Raw genomic sequence first — 18,635 nt, 5'->3', positions numbered from 1 at the left:
TCCAGGTAGGGCAGGGAAAGATGCCTGCATGAAACCCTGGAGAGATGCTGCCGGTCAGTGCAGACAATACTAAGCTAGACAGACCATTCTAGACTGACTCGGGAAACTTCCTATCTAACACACATGCTCCCCTTTCCTGAGTAGCATTGAAAAGGGTTGCAGAGGCCCCCCGGCTGGTTGTCTTGACACCCTGGCCCTTTCTTCTCCAGGAGGGAGGGAATTTACCTTTTCCCGGATTTCCAGTGCTCGCTTGCATAATGGTTCTGCCTCCTTGTATTTCCCCCTTTTGCCGTAGAGAACAGCCAAGTTATTCAGGGTTGCTGCAACCTGTAGAGAAACATAAGCAGACCTAACATTAGAGCCATGGAAGAACTATAGAAAGAAAGAAAGAAAGAAAGAAAGAAAGAAAGAAAGAAAGAAAGAAAGAAAGAAAGACCTATCAAGCAAGATACCTTTAAGCACCACTATCTTGCAACCATCCATGGCAAAGATGGTCCAAGATTTTTACAGCAGAATGGCCTAGTTCAGGGACTAACTCGCTCACCTTGAACTCCTTGTTTAGCTTTTGCAGCAAAAAGAACCCCCTTTTGAGTCATCTAGCCCTGACTTGGCACCAAACCCTTCTGAAGGGTCAGCTGACCATGTAACGTGACACTCCTGCAAGTCCCCTTGGCCACATGACTGGCTTACAACTCCCCACTGCCCAGAACCTCCTTCTCATCAAAGTCCAGGGAAACGGCTACTTACTGCAGGGTGGTCCTTGCCAAGCGTCTTCTCCCTGATGGACAGTGCATCGTTCAGAAGGTGAGCTGCCTCCTTGTATTTGTTCTGATCCCTGCAGCACAAAGTGAGGCACATATTGAGCAATACTGGAGGGACAGAGAGCGTATCACACAAGACCCAGGGAGGTCCTTCCTCCTTCGCCACACAACTTTCCACAATTAAATTCAAAGCACTGAGTTGCACTGTCCCAGACAACTGTTCCATAGAAAACCAAGAAAGCCCTGTTCCTTCCAAAGTGAGTGGGTGTCTGCCGGAGTTGATACGGTTCATTACTGAGTTATTCGAAGCTCGAAAGATCACTCTCCTTCCCAGGCTGAGAGAAAAATGGTGAAAACAGGATATTTATTGGGACAGTGCGATTTTTGCAGCTGCTGTTAAAGTTGCAAAACAATGAAGCACGGGGTGGTGCAATGGAGAACTTCTGAAACAACAATGGGGTACAATCTCTGTCCAAGGCATGATGGAGAACAACAACAACAGGGAAAAGATAGGCATAACATTTTACAAGGACAGGAAGAAACATCACAGACAGAATAATTGCCACACACAGGAAGGTCAAGGATATAGTTTGAATGCTTCACCTGTAAATCATTTAATGTGTCAATACAAATGGAAGTCGTTAAAATGGCAGTTGTTGTATAAGGGATTGTTATTTTGACTGGTGTGAAATTGAAATTAGTAAGATTTTGGAATGCAGAAATAAAGTAAATCATCAAATCATCAATTCTAGCACGTGGGGCCCGCCTAAATTATATAATTTGGCATCTGAATGATTGGTATTAATAATTGTATTATAATTTGGCATTGTTATAACGAGGCTATTATTGGATTGTTGTAATTGAAAACTAATAAAAATTATTATTAAAAAGAAGTGAGTGTCTGCCATTCCTTCCTCCTCTCACCTGTATACTAACGCCAAGATGTTCAGCATAGTGGCCACGTCAGGGTGGTCATGGCCCGAAGTCTTCTCCAAGTCCTCCAGCGCCTGCTTGCAGAGGGGAACAGCCACTTCGTAGCGTCCCTGGGAAGCGTACTGGATCACCAGGTTGTGGAGTGTGCGCAGGCGTGCTGGGATCTCGTAGCCGCCTTGCTGGGCGGCTGCCGCCGCACTACTGTGCGGATGAGGCACTGCAAACATAAGAGCGCATTAATCGAGGATAGAGGAGGCAGCTCGCAATGCCATGGGGGCTATGGCCCACTCCTACTGGCTAGCACTCCCTCTCAAATGAGACACAACAGCCGCTGGAAGATAGGTCCAAAAAGGTAGCTTCATGACTCTTCCTTTCATCTGTCCTCTGCACACAGTTACCGCTTTGATTTGCAGGACGAGCACTTTGATAAGTGCCACATGATGCTTGTTTTGCACTTGCAAGGAATTATACACCCAGGAACTCCCCGCCCATTGATATTAGACAGGCACCTTTGCCGTACTGTCTGCAAAAAACCTCTTCGCTTAGGCAGCAGTTCTCAAGCTGTGGGTCCCCAGATGTTGTTGGACTACAACTCCCATCATCCCTGAGCTCTGGCCTTGCTAGCTAGGGGTGATGGGAGTTGTAGTTCAACAACATCTGGGGACCCACAGGTTGAGACAGGCTGGCTTAGGGCAAGCATACCCAGACACATGGAATTTTGACATGTGTTTTAACATGTGATTTTATTCTATTATGCGTATTTTTTTAAAAAAACAAACAAACTGCTGACTTTACTTGCATTTTGAAAGCTTGTTTTTAAAGACCTTATCTTAATGTAAATTTTGTATCGTCTTATGCAAACTGCTTAATGGTTTTGATGAGGAAGTGGTATGCAAATCCTGCTGTTTAAATAAATGAATAATAAAATAAGGAAGGAACGCAACCTACACCCTTGCCCCTGGTCCTCTTCCTCATTTGGAAACAAGTCATCCAAGGAATCTTTTGTGGAATCGCCTTCTTTCTCCTCCTGGGACATTGATGGGGGTGGGCGGGGGGAGAAACAAAGAAAAAGGGGGAAAGGAGAGCATGAGTGCTTAATATTTCGCTTAAGTAGTTAAGCTTAAGCTTAACCAACCAAGCCCATTCAAAGGTTCTCTTCCCCAGCAAGAGAAGACCAACCCAGTTACTGTAGCTGGGGTGAGCCGTGTCTATCTCATCTACCCAGACCAGGGGTCTGCAACCCACGGCTCCGGAGCTGCATGTGGCTCTTTTACACCTTTGCCGCGGCTCCGGGGCGGATACTAGCGAGGGGAGGAGGCGCATTGTGCGCCCCGACACTCCCCACTGTGGCGGGCGCTGTACTGGCTGTGACGTCGCATGGGGGCAGTGCGTGCGTTAGTCATGCACCGTCCCGACGTCACCTTCCCGCCCGCTGTCAGATCGCAGCTCTGGAGATATATTTGTTTTAAATGTCGCAATGGTTTTGCGGCTCCCAGTTGTTGTTTTTCTTCGGAAACGGGTCCAAGTGGCTCTTTTTGTCTTAAAGGTTGCAGACCCCTGAGCCAGACAAACTCAAATTGCTAGATGCTCTATCAGGACCTCTTGGAAAGACCATCACTACTAGACTTCCAAGCAGAAAGAGCTCCATGTCAAGACACAGGCATCTCTTCCCCCACTCCAAAATGTTCTGGGTGCTCACCGACGGGGACACATCTTCATCGTATTTCTTCAGCTGGTTCATGAACTCCAGGTGCTTCTTCTCCTCCTCCAGCTGCGCCACCGTTTGCTCGCTGCGCTGCAGCTTCTGCTGGGTGTTGGCCAACTCGTCCCGCAGCCACTGGTTCTCCTGGCACAGCCGGCGCACCTGCGCCCGCAACTTCTGCTTCTCGGATTCCACTGCGTTCAGGTGGTTTGACAAAGCCATCATCACCTGGCCCAAGGGAAGCAAGAAGAGACGTTGGCTGTTGCCTAACGCAGAGGTGGGAAAACCTTTCTCGACCCTGGAGGGCTGGGCTTCCTTCAGGGTAACCTTTGGGTGGTGGGGGCAGGGGGCACATTAACAGTGGTAGGCGGAGCCACAGGGAAAAGTGGGTGGAGCAATGAATGTAAATGTTACTTTTGTACAGCATGCTAGTTTCTAAACCCACCCACCAACACATATCCCTCTCTTTGGAGGGAAGAGAATCATTATCAGAGCTCAGGGACATATTCTAGCCAGGCAAAAACATATGGCCATGAACAGTTCAGAGGACCAGCTAAAGAGGCCTGCGCATGTAGACCCCTCACAGGCCTCACACCCCTGGCCTAAACGCAAGAATAGTGCCCCCTTGTGAGGTCCCTCTTCAATGGCAGTTTGTGGAGGCAAAATGTGGAGGGCCTGACCACCTCTTCGGGTCCCTTATTTGTCAAGGAGGAAGGGATGGGCAGTGCTGCTGGACAGAGGGCCCAGGACAGAGGAAGAACAATTCCTAATCTCCATTCCCCATCATTCATGCAGATTAGCTGAGTACCAGATTTGTATCTCTAAGGGCTGTGCTAAAACTGTTACAATTTTGCACCTATAGAAGCTGATCCTTTGACTTTCATATGCTGGTGCACATACATGTTTAATGAATAATAAAAATCTGAATAAATGTGTACTTGGCTTATTTTGCAAAAGTTACCACTTTTGCTAAATCATGGGATGGAGAAAGGATCGACTTTAAGGCACCTGAGCAAGGAACAGAAATCCAGCCAAACACACACACACACACACACACACACACACACACACCTGCCCTGCAAAGTCAAGACTTCAGCAACTTCACCAGAATTTCACACAAAGTTTCAAGCCTATCCTTACAACCAGAAGGCTAGAAACTTGCGTTTTTTAAAAAAGAAATGCTACAAAAGCTTATAGATGTTGAATTCTATGCCCAAAGCTGCAATTATCCTGTATAAGAGTGGCAGAGTCCTGCCTACACCCAAACATGTTTGGCAAGCATGATTTCACAGGGCCAGCTAAGGCAATATACAGTACTTGACAACCTTTTTAAACAATGATTTCCCATACAGTCGTACCTTGGAAGTTGAACGGAATCCGTTCTGGAAGTCTGTTCGACTTCCAAAACATTTGGAAACCAAAGTTCCGATTGGCTGCAGGAAGCTTCCAAAAGCTTCGGCTTCCAAAAATAGTTCCCAAACCAGAACAGTCACTTCCAGGTTTGCGGCATTCGGGAACCAAAACATTCAAGAACTAAGCTGTTCGAAAACCAAGGTACGGCTGCATTTCACTTACTTTGACGGACCCATATGCCGCTCCAAGACACCCCAATGGGCTGCCCCTTACCTGAGCCTCTCCAAGTCCCAGCTCAATCATCTCCACTGACTTGCGCAGCAGGTTGGCCTTCTCGTGCACTAGGTTGGCTTCCTCGTCCTTCTTCAGACACTTGATGGTCTCTAGCAGGCTGTGCAAGATCGAGTTGTGTTCATTCTTCAGGGCTTCCAGCCCTTGCATCACTAGCTTGGTGTTGGAGATGATCTCCTCTTGGCTGAGCTTGTCCATCTTCTCCTCTCTGGGATATACCATCGTGGACATAGTCATGCGCAGCTACGATCCCCACCTACGGAAGGAAAGGGCAAGGTTGCTCACTTGGACAGGTCAGGTCCTGAAACGTTTAAAGCAACAGCTGCACACAGCTGATCCCACAGAGAGAGACAGAGGTCTTATTCCCACTTAGCCTTATCACCTGGAGAGAAAGAGAGAGAGGGAGAGAGAGAGAGAGAGAAGGAAATTCCCACAACACCTCGCGGCTCTGTGTCCTTGCATAAAGAGGAACACAGCATGTCATTGGTAGGCGCAACTTGGGTAAGGTTGATGGCGACGTCAAAGCTGCTACCACCCCCACACCCTTGGGAATAAAGAAAGCTGATTTAGCTGCCATTTAAGAGCATGAGAGGAAGAGCAGAGAGCACACCTCCAGCCCCAGAGGTCACATAAATCCAGCACGGAACGGGATGAAACAGGGACACATAGATTACAGTATGGCCACCGAAAGACAATGAAAAATTAAGTTGCTATTTCTTTCTCCTCGCAACCGAAAGCCTCAATGGCTCAAGAAATACAAGTGTATCTTGCAGAGAACTAGGAGGACAAAATGTTTTGACGGTCTGGTTCCGGACTCAACTCTATGGAAGAAAATGACGGGGATTCGCACTCTCAGAACTGAGGAGGGTTCTGGAGTAAGCGGGGGGGGGGGGAAGGAAGAGAAGGTGCTGTACAATTGCTCAGCTCCTCCAAGCACGTTGACAAGTCAAGCCTTCCTAATTTCCGATCTGAGACTCTGAGAAGAGGCTCTGTCTCCCACCCACAACCCCTCATTTGCATTTCCATGGCTGAGTTTTCCCAAACGGCACTGTACAAATGCTAGCCATTGCTGAACGTAGAGGATTAGGGTTTGTGGGGCTTGGCAGGCAGGCGAGAAGAAAGAAGGAGCCGCCAATGCGTTCTTGAAACCTGCAGAGCGGCTGAAACGAACGAGCCGGAAACACACAGCTTTGACAGTGAGAAAGCTGGCAGCCTTCACTAACGCATACATACACATTTGCCACCCAGGAGTGCAAAGCTAAGCGAAAGTTTGCCTAGGAAAACAAGGGAGGGAGAGAGAGATGCAGATTATACAGAGGCAACATTCTTCCCCAGCCATACGGACACTTTCCCTGTTTTGTTGTTGATGAAAGAAGACGCCAAGATCTGGTTCCTGCTCCTTTGCCGAGCAGTTACCTGGGCTCAAATCCTGACTCAAAAAGATGTGCAGCAGCAATCCGATCTGCTCCACCCACTGAGCCAGCCAGCCAGCCGGCCGGCCGGCAGGTCTCCTTACTCCATGGACCCAGAGGCTTCCACAGGAAGGGGGCTTACCTCATCAGAGCAGCTGTTGCCGTTGGCAGTGCTTGCTGCAGAGTCAAGAGACGGAAACCTGGGCTTGTGTGACCCTCCTTGGCAGGAGGCCAGGCTCTTACGCTACCCAGACAAGGCGGAGTAAGGAGGGGAGAGGAGAGAGGGAGGAGGCTATCAGCAGATCTGCCTTTGTTCTCAGTCTGGTCCCACCTCTCTCTCTCTCTGTGGGTGTGGGTGTTCTCTCCCCGGGATCTTTGCTAGGCAACTGTCCCGCCTCCCCGTGTTTGCCCAGAAAGTCCCACTAAAAGAAACCACCCAGCGCCAGGGCAATGGGTGCCTCTCTCCCAGCACAGCTGCCCTTGATCCCTGCTCCCAAGGTGGGAAAGGGTCTGTCCCTCAAACCTAGGTCTCCTCGCAGCCATACAGACCGGGAGCAGGAAGAACAAAGAAGGAAGGGAAGGGGGGAAAGGAAGGAGTGGCGAGAGCCCTAGTTTGCTTTTCCAAGTCAGAAAGGGGATCTGAGAGCGAGGGAGGGATGCTCAGGCTGCTACAGAGGGGAGAAAAGTAGGGTATGTTCCACCAGCAGGGTGACCAGGGTGTGCAGTTTTTGCTGGAAGGGGAAAGGGCAAAGAAGAGAAAACCTTTTTGTGTTATGGTGGGGAGCCTAAGCACCAGGCATATTTTTGTAAACCACTTCGAGGTTTTGGTTTTGGTTTTTATTTATTTAAACGATCAATGGTCTATACATTTTCTAAAATAATAATAATAATAATTTTTTATTTATACCCTGCCCTGCAGAATGCAGTTTTCACACCTTAGTTGTAACAGGTAGATGGGGATGTTGTTGGCATTTCGGTGCTATTTAAGTAAGAAGGGCCCCCCCTTCCAAATTCAGAGCCACAGCACCTTCAGCTCCACACATTTAAGCTTAATATAGTCCCCTTTAAAAAAAAAAGATTTTTAATTTCAAGTAATAAAACATACCTATGCAAGGAAAAGAGAGCTTAGTACTTGTACTGAAAAGAAAGAAAAACAGCAGCTGAGGGTTGTAGTTTTAGACGTTCCAAGAAAGGCAATCAAATGAAAGTGTCTTTCCATAAGGTTCCATGAGTAGATCGAGGGTGAAAACTATGTGTGATTGTCTTAACAAAGTCAATAAAGGGCTACTAAGTTGTATAAAAAGTGTGAGTCTCCCCCCCCCAACTCTTATTATTATTCCTTTTGTGAAATTGTTAATATGTTCATAAGCAAGATGTCCCATACTTGGGAAACCCAGGCTTCAAAAATATTTGCATTTAAAGTTTTCCCATTTTTTGCAATCACTAATCTAGCATAGTCCCTTATTTTTAGGATACTGGAAAGTTATTGGAGCGGGGAAAGCTTTCTAAACACAGTTCGCAATCCTGTCAGTACAAAGCATTTTTGTTCAGCACAATCTAGTCACAAGGATGTTTAAAGAGCCAAACTCTGAAGCTTAACTGAGTTGTGCTTTATTACATAAAAGGTAAAGGTAAAGGGACCCCTGACCATTAGGTCCAGTCGTGACTGACTCTGGGGTTGCGGCGCTCATCTCGCTTTATTGGCTGTGAGAGCCGGTGTACAGCTTCCGGGTCATGTGGCCAGCATCACCAAGCCACTTCTGGCGAACCAGAGCAGTGCACAGAAACGCTGTTTACCTTCCCACTGGAGCAGTACTTATTTATCTACTTGCACTTTGACGTGCTTTTGAACTGCTGGGTTGGCAGGAGCAGGGACCGAGCAATGGGAGCTCACCCCGGCGCAGGAATTCGAACCGCCAACCTTCTGATCGGCAAGTCCTAGGCTCTGAGGTTTAACCCACAGCGCCACCCAGTGCTTTATTACATAGATCATAGAAATTATAGTATTATAGAGTCCAACCCCCTGCAATGCTGAAATCTTTTGCGCAACATAGGGCTCAAACCCACAACTCTGAAATTAAGAGTCCTGTGCTCTACTGAGCTATCTCACATCTGCAAACGTCTAGAACTTTTCCACATGTCCAAGACAAAGAGAGGGGCTCCCCCAGCACATTTAACTATGAAGATATCCAGGCAAAAGTGCATGTGTGTGTGTGTACTTTAAACTTGTACTTCAACTGTCTCCATAAACAGAGCCAAAAGGGATCACAAAATAATTCACAAAACTAACAGGTAAAATAAAAATGTGTAACCAAAAAGAATAAAAAAATACAACTAGAGTAAATTGAAATACCAACGGGTAATCACACAGAATGCCTGTCTATGTTAAAAGACATCTAACTTTCCTTCAAAAAAACTGGAAGGCCTGGCCTGGGCAGGCTATCTTAGGGAGGATGTTCCAGAATTGGTTACATACGCTTCAGGTTACAGACTCCACTAACCAGAAATGCTACCTTGGGTTAAGAACTTTGCTTCAGGATGAGAACAGAAATCGTACAACGGCGGTGCAGCAGCAGCAGGAGGCCCCATTAGCAGTCTCTGCCTGGACACTGAGGTCCAGTTCTGAGGGCCTTCTGGCGGTTCCCTCGTTGTGAGAAGCCAAGTTACAGGGAACCAGGCAGAGGGCCTTCTTGGTAGTGGCACCCGCCCTGTGGAACGGCCTCCCACCAGATGTCAAAGAGAAAAATAACTACCAAACTTTTAGAAGATATCTGAAGGCAGCCTTGTTTAGGGAAGCTTTTAATGTTTAATAGAATATTTTATTTTAGTATTTTGTTGGAAGCCGCCCAGAGTGGCTGGGGAAACCCAGCCAGATGGGCGGGGTATAAATAATATATTTATTACTAATTATTATTATTACAGATAGGTAGCCGTGTTGGTCTGCCATAGTCAAAATAAAAAATTCCTTCCAGTAGCACCTTAAAGACCAACTAAGTTAGTTCTTGGTATGAGCTTTCGTGTGCATGCACACTTCTTCAGATACCTGAAGAAGTGTGCATGCAGAAGTATCTGAAGAAGTGTGCATGCACACGAAAGCTCATACCAAGAACTAACTTAGTTGGTCTTTAAGGTGCTACTGGAAGGAATTTTTTATTTTTATTATTTTTATTATTATTAATTATTATTATTATTATTATTATTAAGTGGTGCTTCAGGTTAAGAACAGTTTCAGGTTAAGAACGGACCTCCAGAACGAATTAAGTACTTAACCCGGGGTACCGCTGTATAAGACGCCCCCTATTTTGGGGGACTCAAAATTGAGAAAATGCACTATGCACTATCTGTGTGTAAGACGACCCCTTATTTTAAACTTCAAAAATTTAGGAAAAAATATAGTCTTATACACGGAAAAATACGGTATATTTCTTGAGTCTGGGGTACAGCAGCGAGGTCATTCCCACAGCACTGAATAAGCGATAAGTGGCACAGGACTAAAACACAGACACTATATGCAGCTTTGTTATCCATGAAAACCTTTCAATGAAAATATTTTTTTAAAGTGGCACAGAACTACCTAAACACCCTTTAATTGGATCCCTGGATCCAATTAAACTCACTTTGGTTACCAATTTTGTATCAAAAACATTCACCCACAAGGAGAACAAACCAGGAAATTTGACGCTTCTATAACAACTTCTGTTTTCTTCTCAACTTGGTTGTTTGCCAAGGTTACAAAAATAAATACTTTGGGGGTGGGGAGTACCAGAATAGCAGGCAGATGGTCACCCTCCCCTATCCAAATGGGCTTGTCACAGCAATACTGTGACCATTTAGTCATGCCTACTAAATCCTCAGGCATCTCCGGTTTGAATAAGCTCATCAATGCTTACTTCTAGCAAAGGCAACAGATGAGTTCCTACAAAGCTCTGAGCCCTGAGGCTACCAATGCTGGGATTTGACTCATCATAGCTATAAGGTGTGGGATGGAAAAGGTTTGTAGAAAGCAGATATAGCAGCTCTTCTAAACTAGACACTCCATAAAACTCCTGGGTTCTCTGATCTCTGTGCTTCCAGATATAAATTGGCCAGGAAGGCAAGTCAAGGTAATTATGGGGGAAATGGTAAGTTGTACACTGGGAATCTAGTGACATACTCAGAGTTCTTTAATGAATCTTTCTTTCTTTTACTATATGGAAGGGAGAAGCATTTCATGTATACAAGCTAAGAGGCAGAGGGTGTGTGTCCAAAGTTGGAGGGGGGGAAACCCACCATGATATCCCATGAACAAAACACTTCTAAGATCAGCATCACAGTCTTAAACATACAACTGCCTCCAACTCATTTGCCTGGCTCACAGAATAGGGGGGCGGGAATGGCTGCAAGGGGGTGGCAAAGGTATCTCAGATCTCCCCCCTGAATTTTCCACTTTGGTGAAACCAACAACTGCTAAAACTCTGCCCTGTAAGAGATTCAACTACAGTGGTACCTTGGGTTACAGACGCTTCAGGTTACAGACACTTCAAATTACAGACTCTGCTAACCCAGAAATAGTACCTCGGGTTAAGAACTTTGCTTCAGGATGAGAACAGAAATCGCATGGGGGCAGTGCGGCAGCAGCGGGAGGCCCCATTAGCTAAAGTGGTGCTTCAGGTTAAGAACAGTTTCAGGTTAAGAACAAACCTCTGGAACGAATTAAGTACTTAACCCGAGGTACCACCTTAGTCTTAGAAGGCTGAAGCATTCATCTTGTGAGGCTGCCTGTTGCATCTCTGCATGATTTGCTGCTCTGGACTTGCCTCCTTCAAACCACTGTCCTCTGAGGGAAGCCACTTCTGCTGCTTCTCTGCATTAGGAGTGCCAGGATAATTAACGACCCTCAGAGGAGGGTGCCTGTTGCATCTCTGTGCAAGTCATTGCTCTGGGCGTGTTTTATACATTCAGGAGGCGTGTCCAGAGCAAGTGAAGTGGAGAAATGCAAGGGGTAGGCTTTTCTGAGGGCACGTATTCCTTACTCTTCCTCCTAACAAGCTTTATGTTTAGAGCATGGAAGGGTGATGTCCATTGAGTTTTAACCCCGCCCTGCTCTCCAGCCTGATCTCTAGCTAAAAAAAACTGCTGGATCATCTAATGAATGATGGATCTCCTTTATCCATGCAGATAACATTGGTCCTTCAGCCAAACTAAGTTCATTTGGCTGTCCAGCCTTGCAGCATTCACTCCTCAAAAAACATTCAGCGCCAACAAGTACTCTAAAGGGCAAAGCACACCCTTTCCCAGGAGTGCTATTTTTCTAGAAAAAGAGGTGCTGGAACTCATCGTGAATGCCTCCCTTGTTCTCTTATATGGGCAATGGCACCCACCTGAGAGGTGCTGGAACTGAGTTCCAGCTGAAAAAAGCCCTGCTTCTAAGGAAGGAGATTAAAACATGCATCTACGTGGCTTCAGAATGCTTTGCATACCGAAATGTGACAGGGGTGGAATCTACACACATATAAAAACCACTCTGAAAATGCTTTTTTAAAAGTGTTTTTAAAAACACTTTGAATTTTCTATAAGGCTCACCATCACCATCTAGTGTCACACTTAAAACATTTTATTTGCAGCTGCAGAGCTGAGTCCTGATATAATGCTTCTGACACCAGGAGAGCAGTCCATTGGGAACAGGCAACATGAAACATTCCTAATTCACAACTTTTCCAGAAATCAACCCACACAATCAGGTTGGTCATAACAGGGAAAACCCATGAGCTCTTGACCACTAGTAGCTGGGAAATATTTCATTCAGCAGCCATTTCCCTCACTGGAAGATGGGAACAACAACAACAACAAAAAATCCTTCCAGTTGCACCTTAGAGACCAACTAAGTTTGTTATTGGTATGAGCTTTCGTGAAGAAGTGTGCATGCGCACGAAAGCTCATACCAATTGTTGTTTAGTCATTTAGTCATGTCCGACTCTTTGTGACCCCATGGACCAGAGCACGCCAGGCACTCCTGTCTTCCACTACCTCCTGCAGTTTTGTCAAACTCAATGTGGTACCTTCGAGAACGCTATCCAACCATCTCGTCCTCTGCCGTCCCCTTCTTCTTGTGCCCTCCATCTTTCCCAACATCAGGGTCTTTTCCAGGGAGTCTTCTCTTCTCATGAGGTAGCCAAAGTTTTGGAGCCTCAGCTTCAGGATCTGTCCTTCCAGTGAGCACTCAGGGCTGATTTCCTTAAGAATGGATAGGTTTGATCTTCTTGCAGTCCACGGGACTCTCAAGAGTCTCCTCCAGCACCATAATTCAAAAGCATCAATTCTTTGGCGATCAGCCTTCTTGATGGTCCAGCTCTCACTTCCATACATCACTGCTGGGAAAACCACAGCTTTAACTATACGGACCTGAGACCAACCAAGTTTGTTATTGGTATGAGCTTTCATGTGCATGCCTCTTCTTCACGAAAGCTCATACCAATAACAAACTTAGTTGGTCTCTAAGGTGCTACTGGAAGGAATTTTTTTGTTTTTGTTTCGACTACAGCAGACCAACATGACTACCTACCTGTAGCTGGAAGATGGGAGTATTTCACCTTTCCCCAGGACTACAGCTTACAACAGAGATGGGGAACTTGTGACCCTCAAGATGTTGCAGCATTGCAACTCCCACTATCCTAGGCCAGCTGGCTGGGGCTGATGGGAACAGGAGTTCAACAACATCTGGAGGACCAATGGCTCCCCACCTCTGCTTTTGAGAGCTAGAATTCTTGCACTGGGTTGGGCTAGGTGAGCCTCATGGTCCCTTCCAACTCTCTGATTCAAGTATAGATGGTGGGGGGATATTAGATTGTGCCCACATTTCTTTAAACAGCCACTGCTTCTAAGACATATGGATTTCAACTTTATACTGGGAATATGGTTAACTTCTGCAAAATCCACAAGTGCCCCCACATTCTTGTCTCTGATACATTAGTATCTTGCTTACTAAGGGATGAGACAATAAATATGTCAGCCTTCTAGGTACAGCTGTTGTAAAATAGTAGTTATCAAGGCGCTTTTCATCTGCAACATGCTTTGCCATTTTTATGTATGCCCGTCTCACAATTCTGCAGGGGAGCTCGCTATTACTCCCATTTTATGTATGGGGAAGTGAGGCTGAGAAACAGCGACTCGCCTGAGGCCATGCAAAGTCTGAAACAGATTAGCATCTGAACCCAGGAGCTTCCAGACTGAAATCAAACCCACCATCTATTGCAGCACACTGGACTTCAGGCTCTGTAAGATGACTAGCATGCACTAATCCTGTACCTTACTCTGCATTCCCAGAGGCTGGTGCAGAAGTGCCGAGTCCCACTGCACCGGATAATCGAGTTTTATCTTCCAAGAAGCAAGTTTAACCAAGGCAGCAGCAATAAATGGAGAAGGGCTTTAAGAGAGAAGGGAGAATGGCCTTGGTTGATGTGCCTCCCTAGCGCATCGCGAAATCCCCAACACTGGTAGGCCACATCTATAATTCACACTGAAAACCAGGCTTTGCTTTCCACCTATTAGCTCAGAGTTGTTGCTCTGCAGGAGCTGCACGCCAGCTGCTGCCCTCTGCTTTGTCTTGCGATGCAACCAGCAACCCCACCCTGCACTACTCGCCAATAGAGCTGCTGAAATAATTCAGAGTTCCCTTTAATCCAATCCATCCCGACACAACCCATGGTCCTTGTTAAACGTGGGCTCCAGCTTCCTGCTCTACCAATCAGTCTGGTCCAGAGGGGCTCCATCTGAATACAAATAAACAAAATAAGCTTGCCGTTTTGCCAGTAAGAACGGACAGCCCTCCGATCTTTGTCCTTCAGCTCCCGAAAGTGGAACCCCCACCCAAACCCAACAGAGCAACTTACACTGCGAAGAAGCCGGTTTCCACAGACGCCTCCTCGGGCCAAGTGAAGCTACAGAAACTGCATGGCGTTAGTTATTAGCAGATCACACAGAGAGAGACGGCAGTATTTGATGCTCTGAATTCCCTCTCCACCAGAGGCAGAGTTACTATGCAGTTTGGTGGTGACCCACCCACTACTGCAGCAGCAGCAGAAGATGCAGCCAGACTGCCGAGAGAGCAAATGCTCTCCTGCAAGCACAGAAAGATTCACATCCGAGGCACTGGTCCATAGGAAGTGACGGAAATACAAAGGAACACAATCAGCATCCTTGCAGGCTGCCCATCCTGCAGCCAGGGCAAACAAGCTCTTCAATATGCCCCACCCTGACTTCTTCTCAGCCACCAGTAAGTAGCAGGCTTACTGTACAGTGGTACCTCGGGTTACAGATGCTTCAGGTTACAGACGCTTCAGGTTACAGACTCCGCCAACCCAGAAATAGTACCTCGGGTTAAGAACTTTGCTTCAGGATGAGAACAGAAATCGTGCAGCAGCGGCACGGCAGCAGCAGGAGGCCCCATTAGCTAAAGTGGTGCTTCAGGTTAAGAACTTTACCTCAGGATGCGAACAGAAATCATGCGGCAGTGGCATGGCAGCAGCGGGAGGCCCCATTAGCTAAAGTGGTGCTTCAGGTTAAGAACAGTTTCAGGTTAAGAACGGACCTCCAGAATGAATTAAATTCTTAACCTGAGGTACCACTGTATTGCCATTATGTTGGGCTACTGTTCAGAGCTCCTTGGAGGAACGATGGGATTCTGAGCATGGTGTGAGAGCACATGATGCAGCCACCCTGCTGAAGCTAAAGCAGTTCTTCCTACTAAGGGCTCAGGATCACAGCCTTACTAAACTAAGCAGTCAGACTATCCCAATTCTGAACACATTTTCCTGGAAGTAAGGGCTGCTAATTTCAATGCAACTTACAGATGGAAGGGTCATAGCTGTACCTAACTACTCCATACCTGCAACAAAACAAACCTACAAACAAGAGCGGCTTCTGCTAAGTATCTAAAACATAATGGGTGGCCTTCCCAATATCCAGGGAACAGCATGTCTTCATTTGAACCTTCCTGCACATATTGATCTTCAAAAAACAAAGGTCCAGATTTAGAAAATCATGGACCACCAAGGTTAACAAAAAGAAACAAGGCCTGTTTTAGGGACTGTACCCCTGAATTGGAAGCGCTTGTCCGGGAAAATCCATTAAAGGCTCATTATTAATGCCCTTTGGTGGAGGACTAGATCAAGATTTGAGGAAATTCTCTCTAGTTCTACTAATGATTTTATAGCCATATATATTTTTAAGACACTGTTAGGTGCCCTGCGGTGGGCTTGGGGAGAATCCTTGCATCCTGTTTTAGAATTATACTATATTTACTCCAGGAAGTGCCTTCCAGACATTGTTGGACTCCCATCATCCCTGACTACTAGCCATACTGGCATGGGTGAATGGGAGTTGTGGTCCAACTACATCTGGAATACACCACATTGGCTACCCCTACTTTACTCAGTAATGCCCCTAGACCTCTCACTGCCCATCCTCCTGTCTCTACATTGCTACTTCCCTCGTATTAAACAAATTGAGACCTTTTCCCCTGCCCCATTTCTCCCTCCTTTGGGGAAGGGCTGTAGCTTAGTGAGTGAGTGAATGCTCTGCATGCAGAAAGTCTTGGGTTCAATCCCCAGCCTCCCTAGGTAGGGCTGGGAAGGGCTTCTGTCTGAAACCCTGGAGAGCTGCTGGCAGTCAGTGTAGACAGTACTGATGGGTAAAGGTAAAGGTGAGCTAGATAGACCAATGGTGTGACTCAGTACAAAGGAAGCTTCCTATTGTTATAAGAAAAAAACCTGCTCCTTTTTCCTTATGGGGTATCCAAGAGGCCGTACAGAGTCCTTAAGTAGGTTCCCTATCAGAAGGAGAAAATAACAGAGGCCAACCAGAGAATATTAAGAAGCAAAGCAGCTTAATAAGCCTGATCTTTATTAAACTGTTGCAACAGGGTCCCCCACTCACCCCACACAGGGAGGGAGCAGAGGAACCCCAAACAATGGTGTGCAAGCCCTTATACAGACTTTTGAAATTGCCCACCCTGTAGCTCAAGACCACCTCCAAAAGCATCAAACATCACAGAAGGAGGCGGTCCCCAACAGAAATACATGACAGGGGGCGATCTACCACAGAAATCCTGTTTGTCAGGATACCTGACAGTGGTCACTGATTACTCCACCTGGGCAGCCTGGCCATTCCTCCTGAGATGCTAAATACTTAGTTCCTGAATCCAGGTCACAGGCTCACCCTATTCATACACAAATATGCCCTTAAGACAGAATTTGAGCAAAGAGGCAATGGGGAGGCTTTCCCATTTTCTTCCTCACTGCAGAGAATATTTGAGGTCACTGGAAGAGTCAAAATGGTTTCAGGATTGCTCTCCTGTGCTATTTCAGACATGTGGTTTCTATACTTATGCACATGTTTGCCTTGTAAATTTATGGACATAAGATTGATATATATGAGACCTTATAATTCATATAGCACTATGTTCTTAAATTATGAGTCAAAATAGAAAAGTATACAGTGAAGCACCAGGCCCATCTTTTAACGGCGTGTCAAGACACACAACTTTTGTCAGCTGCTACCCTCCAACATGCCTGTCTTCAAAGGGAAGACAGGCATGCCAGGCTCCCTAATACATATTTACCCCATTTGAGTTAACAGGAAAGCCAAAACGTTAAAACGGGTACTGGGTGGGGCTGGGCTCTGCCCCAAGTGTAAGATAAGCACTTACCATAAAACTCAAGTACAAGGCAGCCTTGTCTCTTGCTTTATATCAAGAGAGAAGAAAAACAAGGCTTTTCACTCCGCGGCTAGGTAAATATTAACTCTGCTCTCCCATTCCAAGGTGGTTTAATTATAGCCGCACCCAATGGAGATCTGTGGTCGCTTACAGCCATTGGGACTCTGTAAAGCCGCACGGAAGACGTCAAGGGATATTAAATGTTAAACAGGGCGGCTTGCTGAGTGAAAGGAAAATCGGCATGCAGGAGGAAAGAGCGAATAGAGGAAGCACTTCATACAGCTTGAAGAGAACTATACTTGTCTAATAACAACGAAAGGAGAGCCTGCAGGATCAGGCCCATGGCCTATCTTGTCTTGCATCCTGTTCTCACCCCCCCTCCCTTTCCCCTATGAAAATAATACAGTAGCTTCATTTTAATTATTGTATATACCCTGGCTCCTACGTTTCAGTCAACATTCACTCAAGAGGCTTCTAACAATTAAGGCCTATCACAAAATAATACATGACCCCAGGGGGAAGGGAGACTGGGAGAAAGAGGAGAAAGATGGAGGGTGTTTGGGACAAATCTCACTTCAGGTTTCTTTGTTTCCTGCATTGAGTGTGTCCTACTTGCCTTGCCATGCCTTGTTTGATTTGTTTATTCACCCATTTTAAAATATCCTGGACACTCAAAATCAGGAGTTTGATGACTGCAGAGAGAAGGAGAGTTTGAGTTCTGCCTCCCTCACCCCAACACACACTTTACTGGTTTTGGGTGTCATGCTAAACCAGAGTTTAGTGTGACAAGAATGAACCAATTAACCTTGGGCTTCTGCACAACGTCTTGGGCTCTAGGCATCCTGCCCCATTAAGAAAAGCCCTTCTGGAGCTACTGCCCATAACATGAACTTGGCTTAGTACCCACAATTGTCCAGGGGCAAAGTTTTATTTAAAAGAGATTTTTCTCTCTCCAAATATCTCATTCCTTTCTGAACTTTTAAAACGCTCTAAAGTCAAGTATGACATTTCTTTCAGAGCATATACAAGTGGCAAAAGGTTAATACTATCACAGTATGATCATTTCAGCGCCATTCCTCCCAAAGCCTCACCTGGATCTACCAATTTACTCTCTTGATAAAAGCTAAAAGCTGGTACTGTTTCCTATAAGGTAAAGGGACCCCTGACCATTAGGTCCAGTCGTGACTGACTCTGGGGTTGCGGCACCCAGCTCGCTTTATTGGCCGAGGGAGCCGGCGTACAGCTTCCAGGTCATGTGGCCAGCATGACTAAGCCACTTCTGGCGAACCAGAGCAGCGCACGGAAACGCTGTTTACCTTCCCGCCGGAGCGGTACCTATTTATCTACTTGCACTTAACATGCTTTCAAACTGCTAGGTTGGCAGGAGCAGAGACCAAGCAACGGGAGCTCACCCTGTCGCGGGGATTCAAACCACCAACCTTCTGATTGGCAAGTCCTAGGCTCCGTGGTTTAACCCACAGCGCCACCCG

The 18,635-nt window shown here is 46.3% G+C and overlaps 1 protein-coding gene across 10 annotated transcripts in view; it reads right to left on the bottom strand.

The window, feature by feature from the left end:
* The window catches only part of KLC4 (kinesin light chain 4), a 62,066-nt gene that overhangs the window by 32,498 nt on the left and 10,933 nt on the right, over positions 1–18,635 (bottom strand). For 8 of the 10 annotated variants that reach the window (XM_082217596.1, XM_082217592.1, XM_082217597.1 and 5 more), the window contains exons 2-7: positions 5,023–5,296; positions 3,394–3,624; positions 2,643–2,721; positions 1,686–1,911; positions 748–835; positions 226–327 (exon numbers count right to left, since the gene is read on the bottom strand). In XM_082217596.1, coding sequence (XP_082073722.1) covers positions 226–327; positions 748–835; positions 1,686–1,911; positions 2,643–2,721; positions 3,394–3,624; positions 5,023–5,277 — 981 coding nt within the window. In that variant the 5' untranslated portion in view covers positions 5,278–5,296. Of the gene's footprint in view, positions 1–225; positions 328–747; positions 836–1,685; positions 1,912–2,642; positions 2,722–3,393; positions 3,625–5,022; positions 5,297–6,594; positions 6,740–14,320; positions 14,442–18,635 lie in introns of those variants that run through there. The other 2 variants (XM_082217595.1, XM_082217594.1) reach the window with 2 other exon arrangements.

The sequence above is a fragment of the Podarcis vaucheri genome, assembly GCF_965113315.1.
Source record: "Podarcis vaucheri genome assembly, chromosome: 3".
In the NCBI taxonomy this organism is placed as follows: Eukaryota; Metazoa; Chordata; class Lepidosauria; order Squamata; family Lacertidae; genus Podarcis; species Podarcis vaucheri.
The sequence above is the reverse complement of the archived record's forward strand: the minus strand, read 5'-3'. Positions and strand labels throughout refer to the sequence as shown.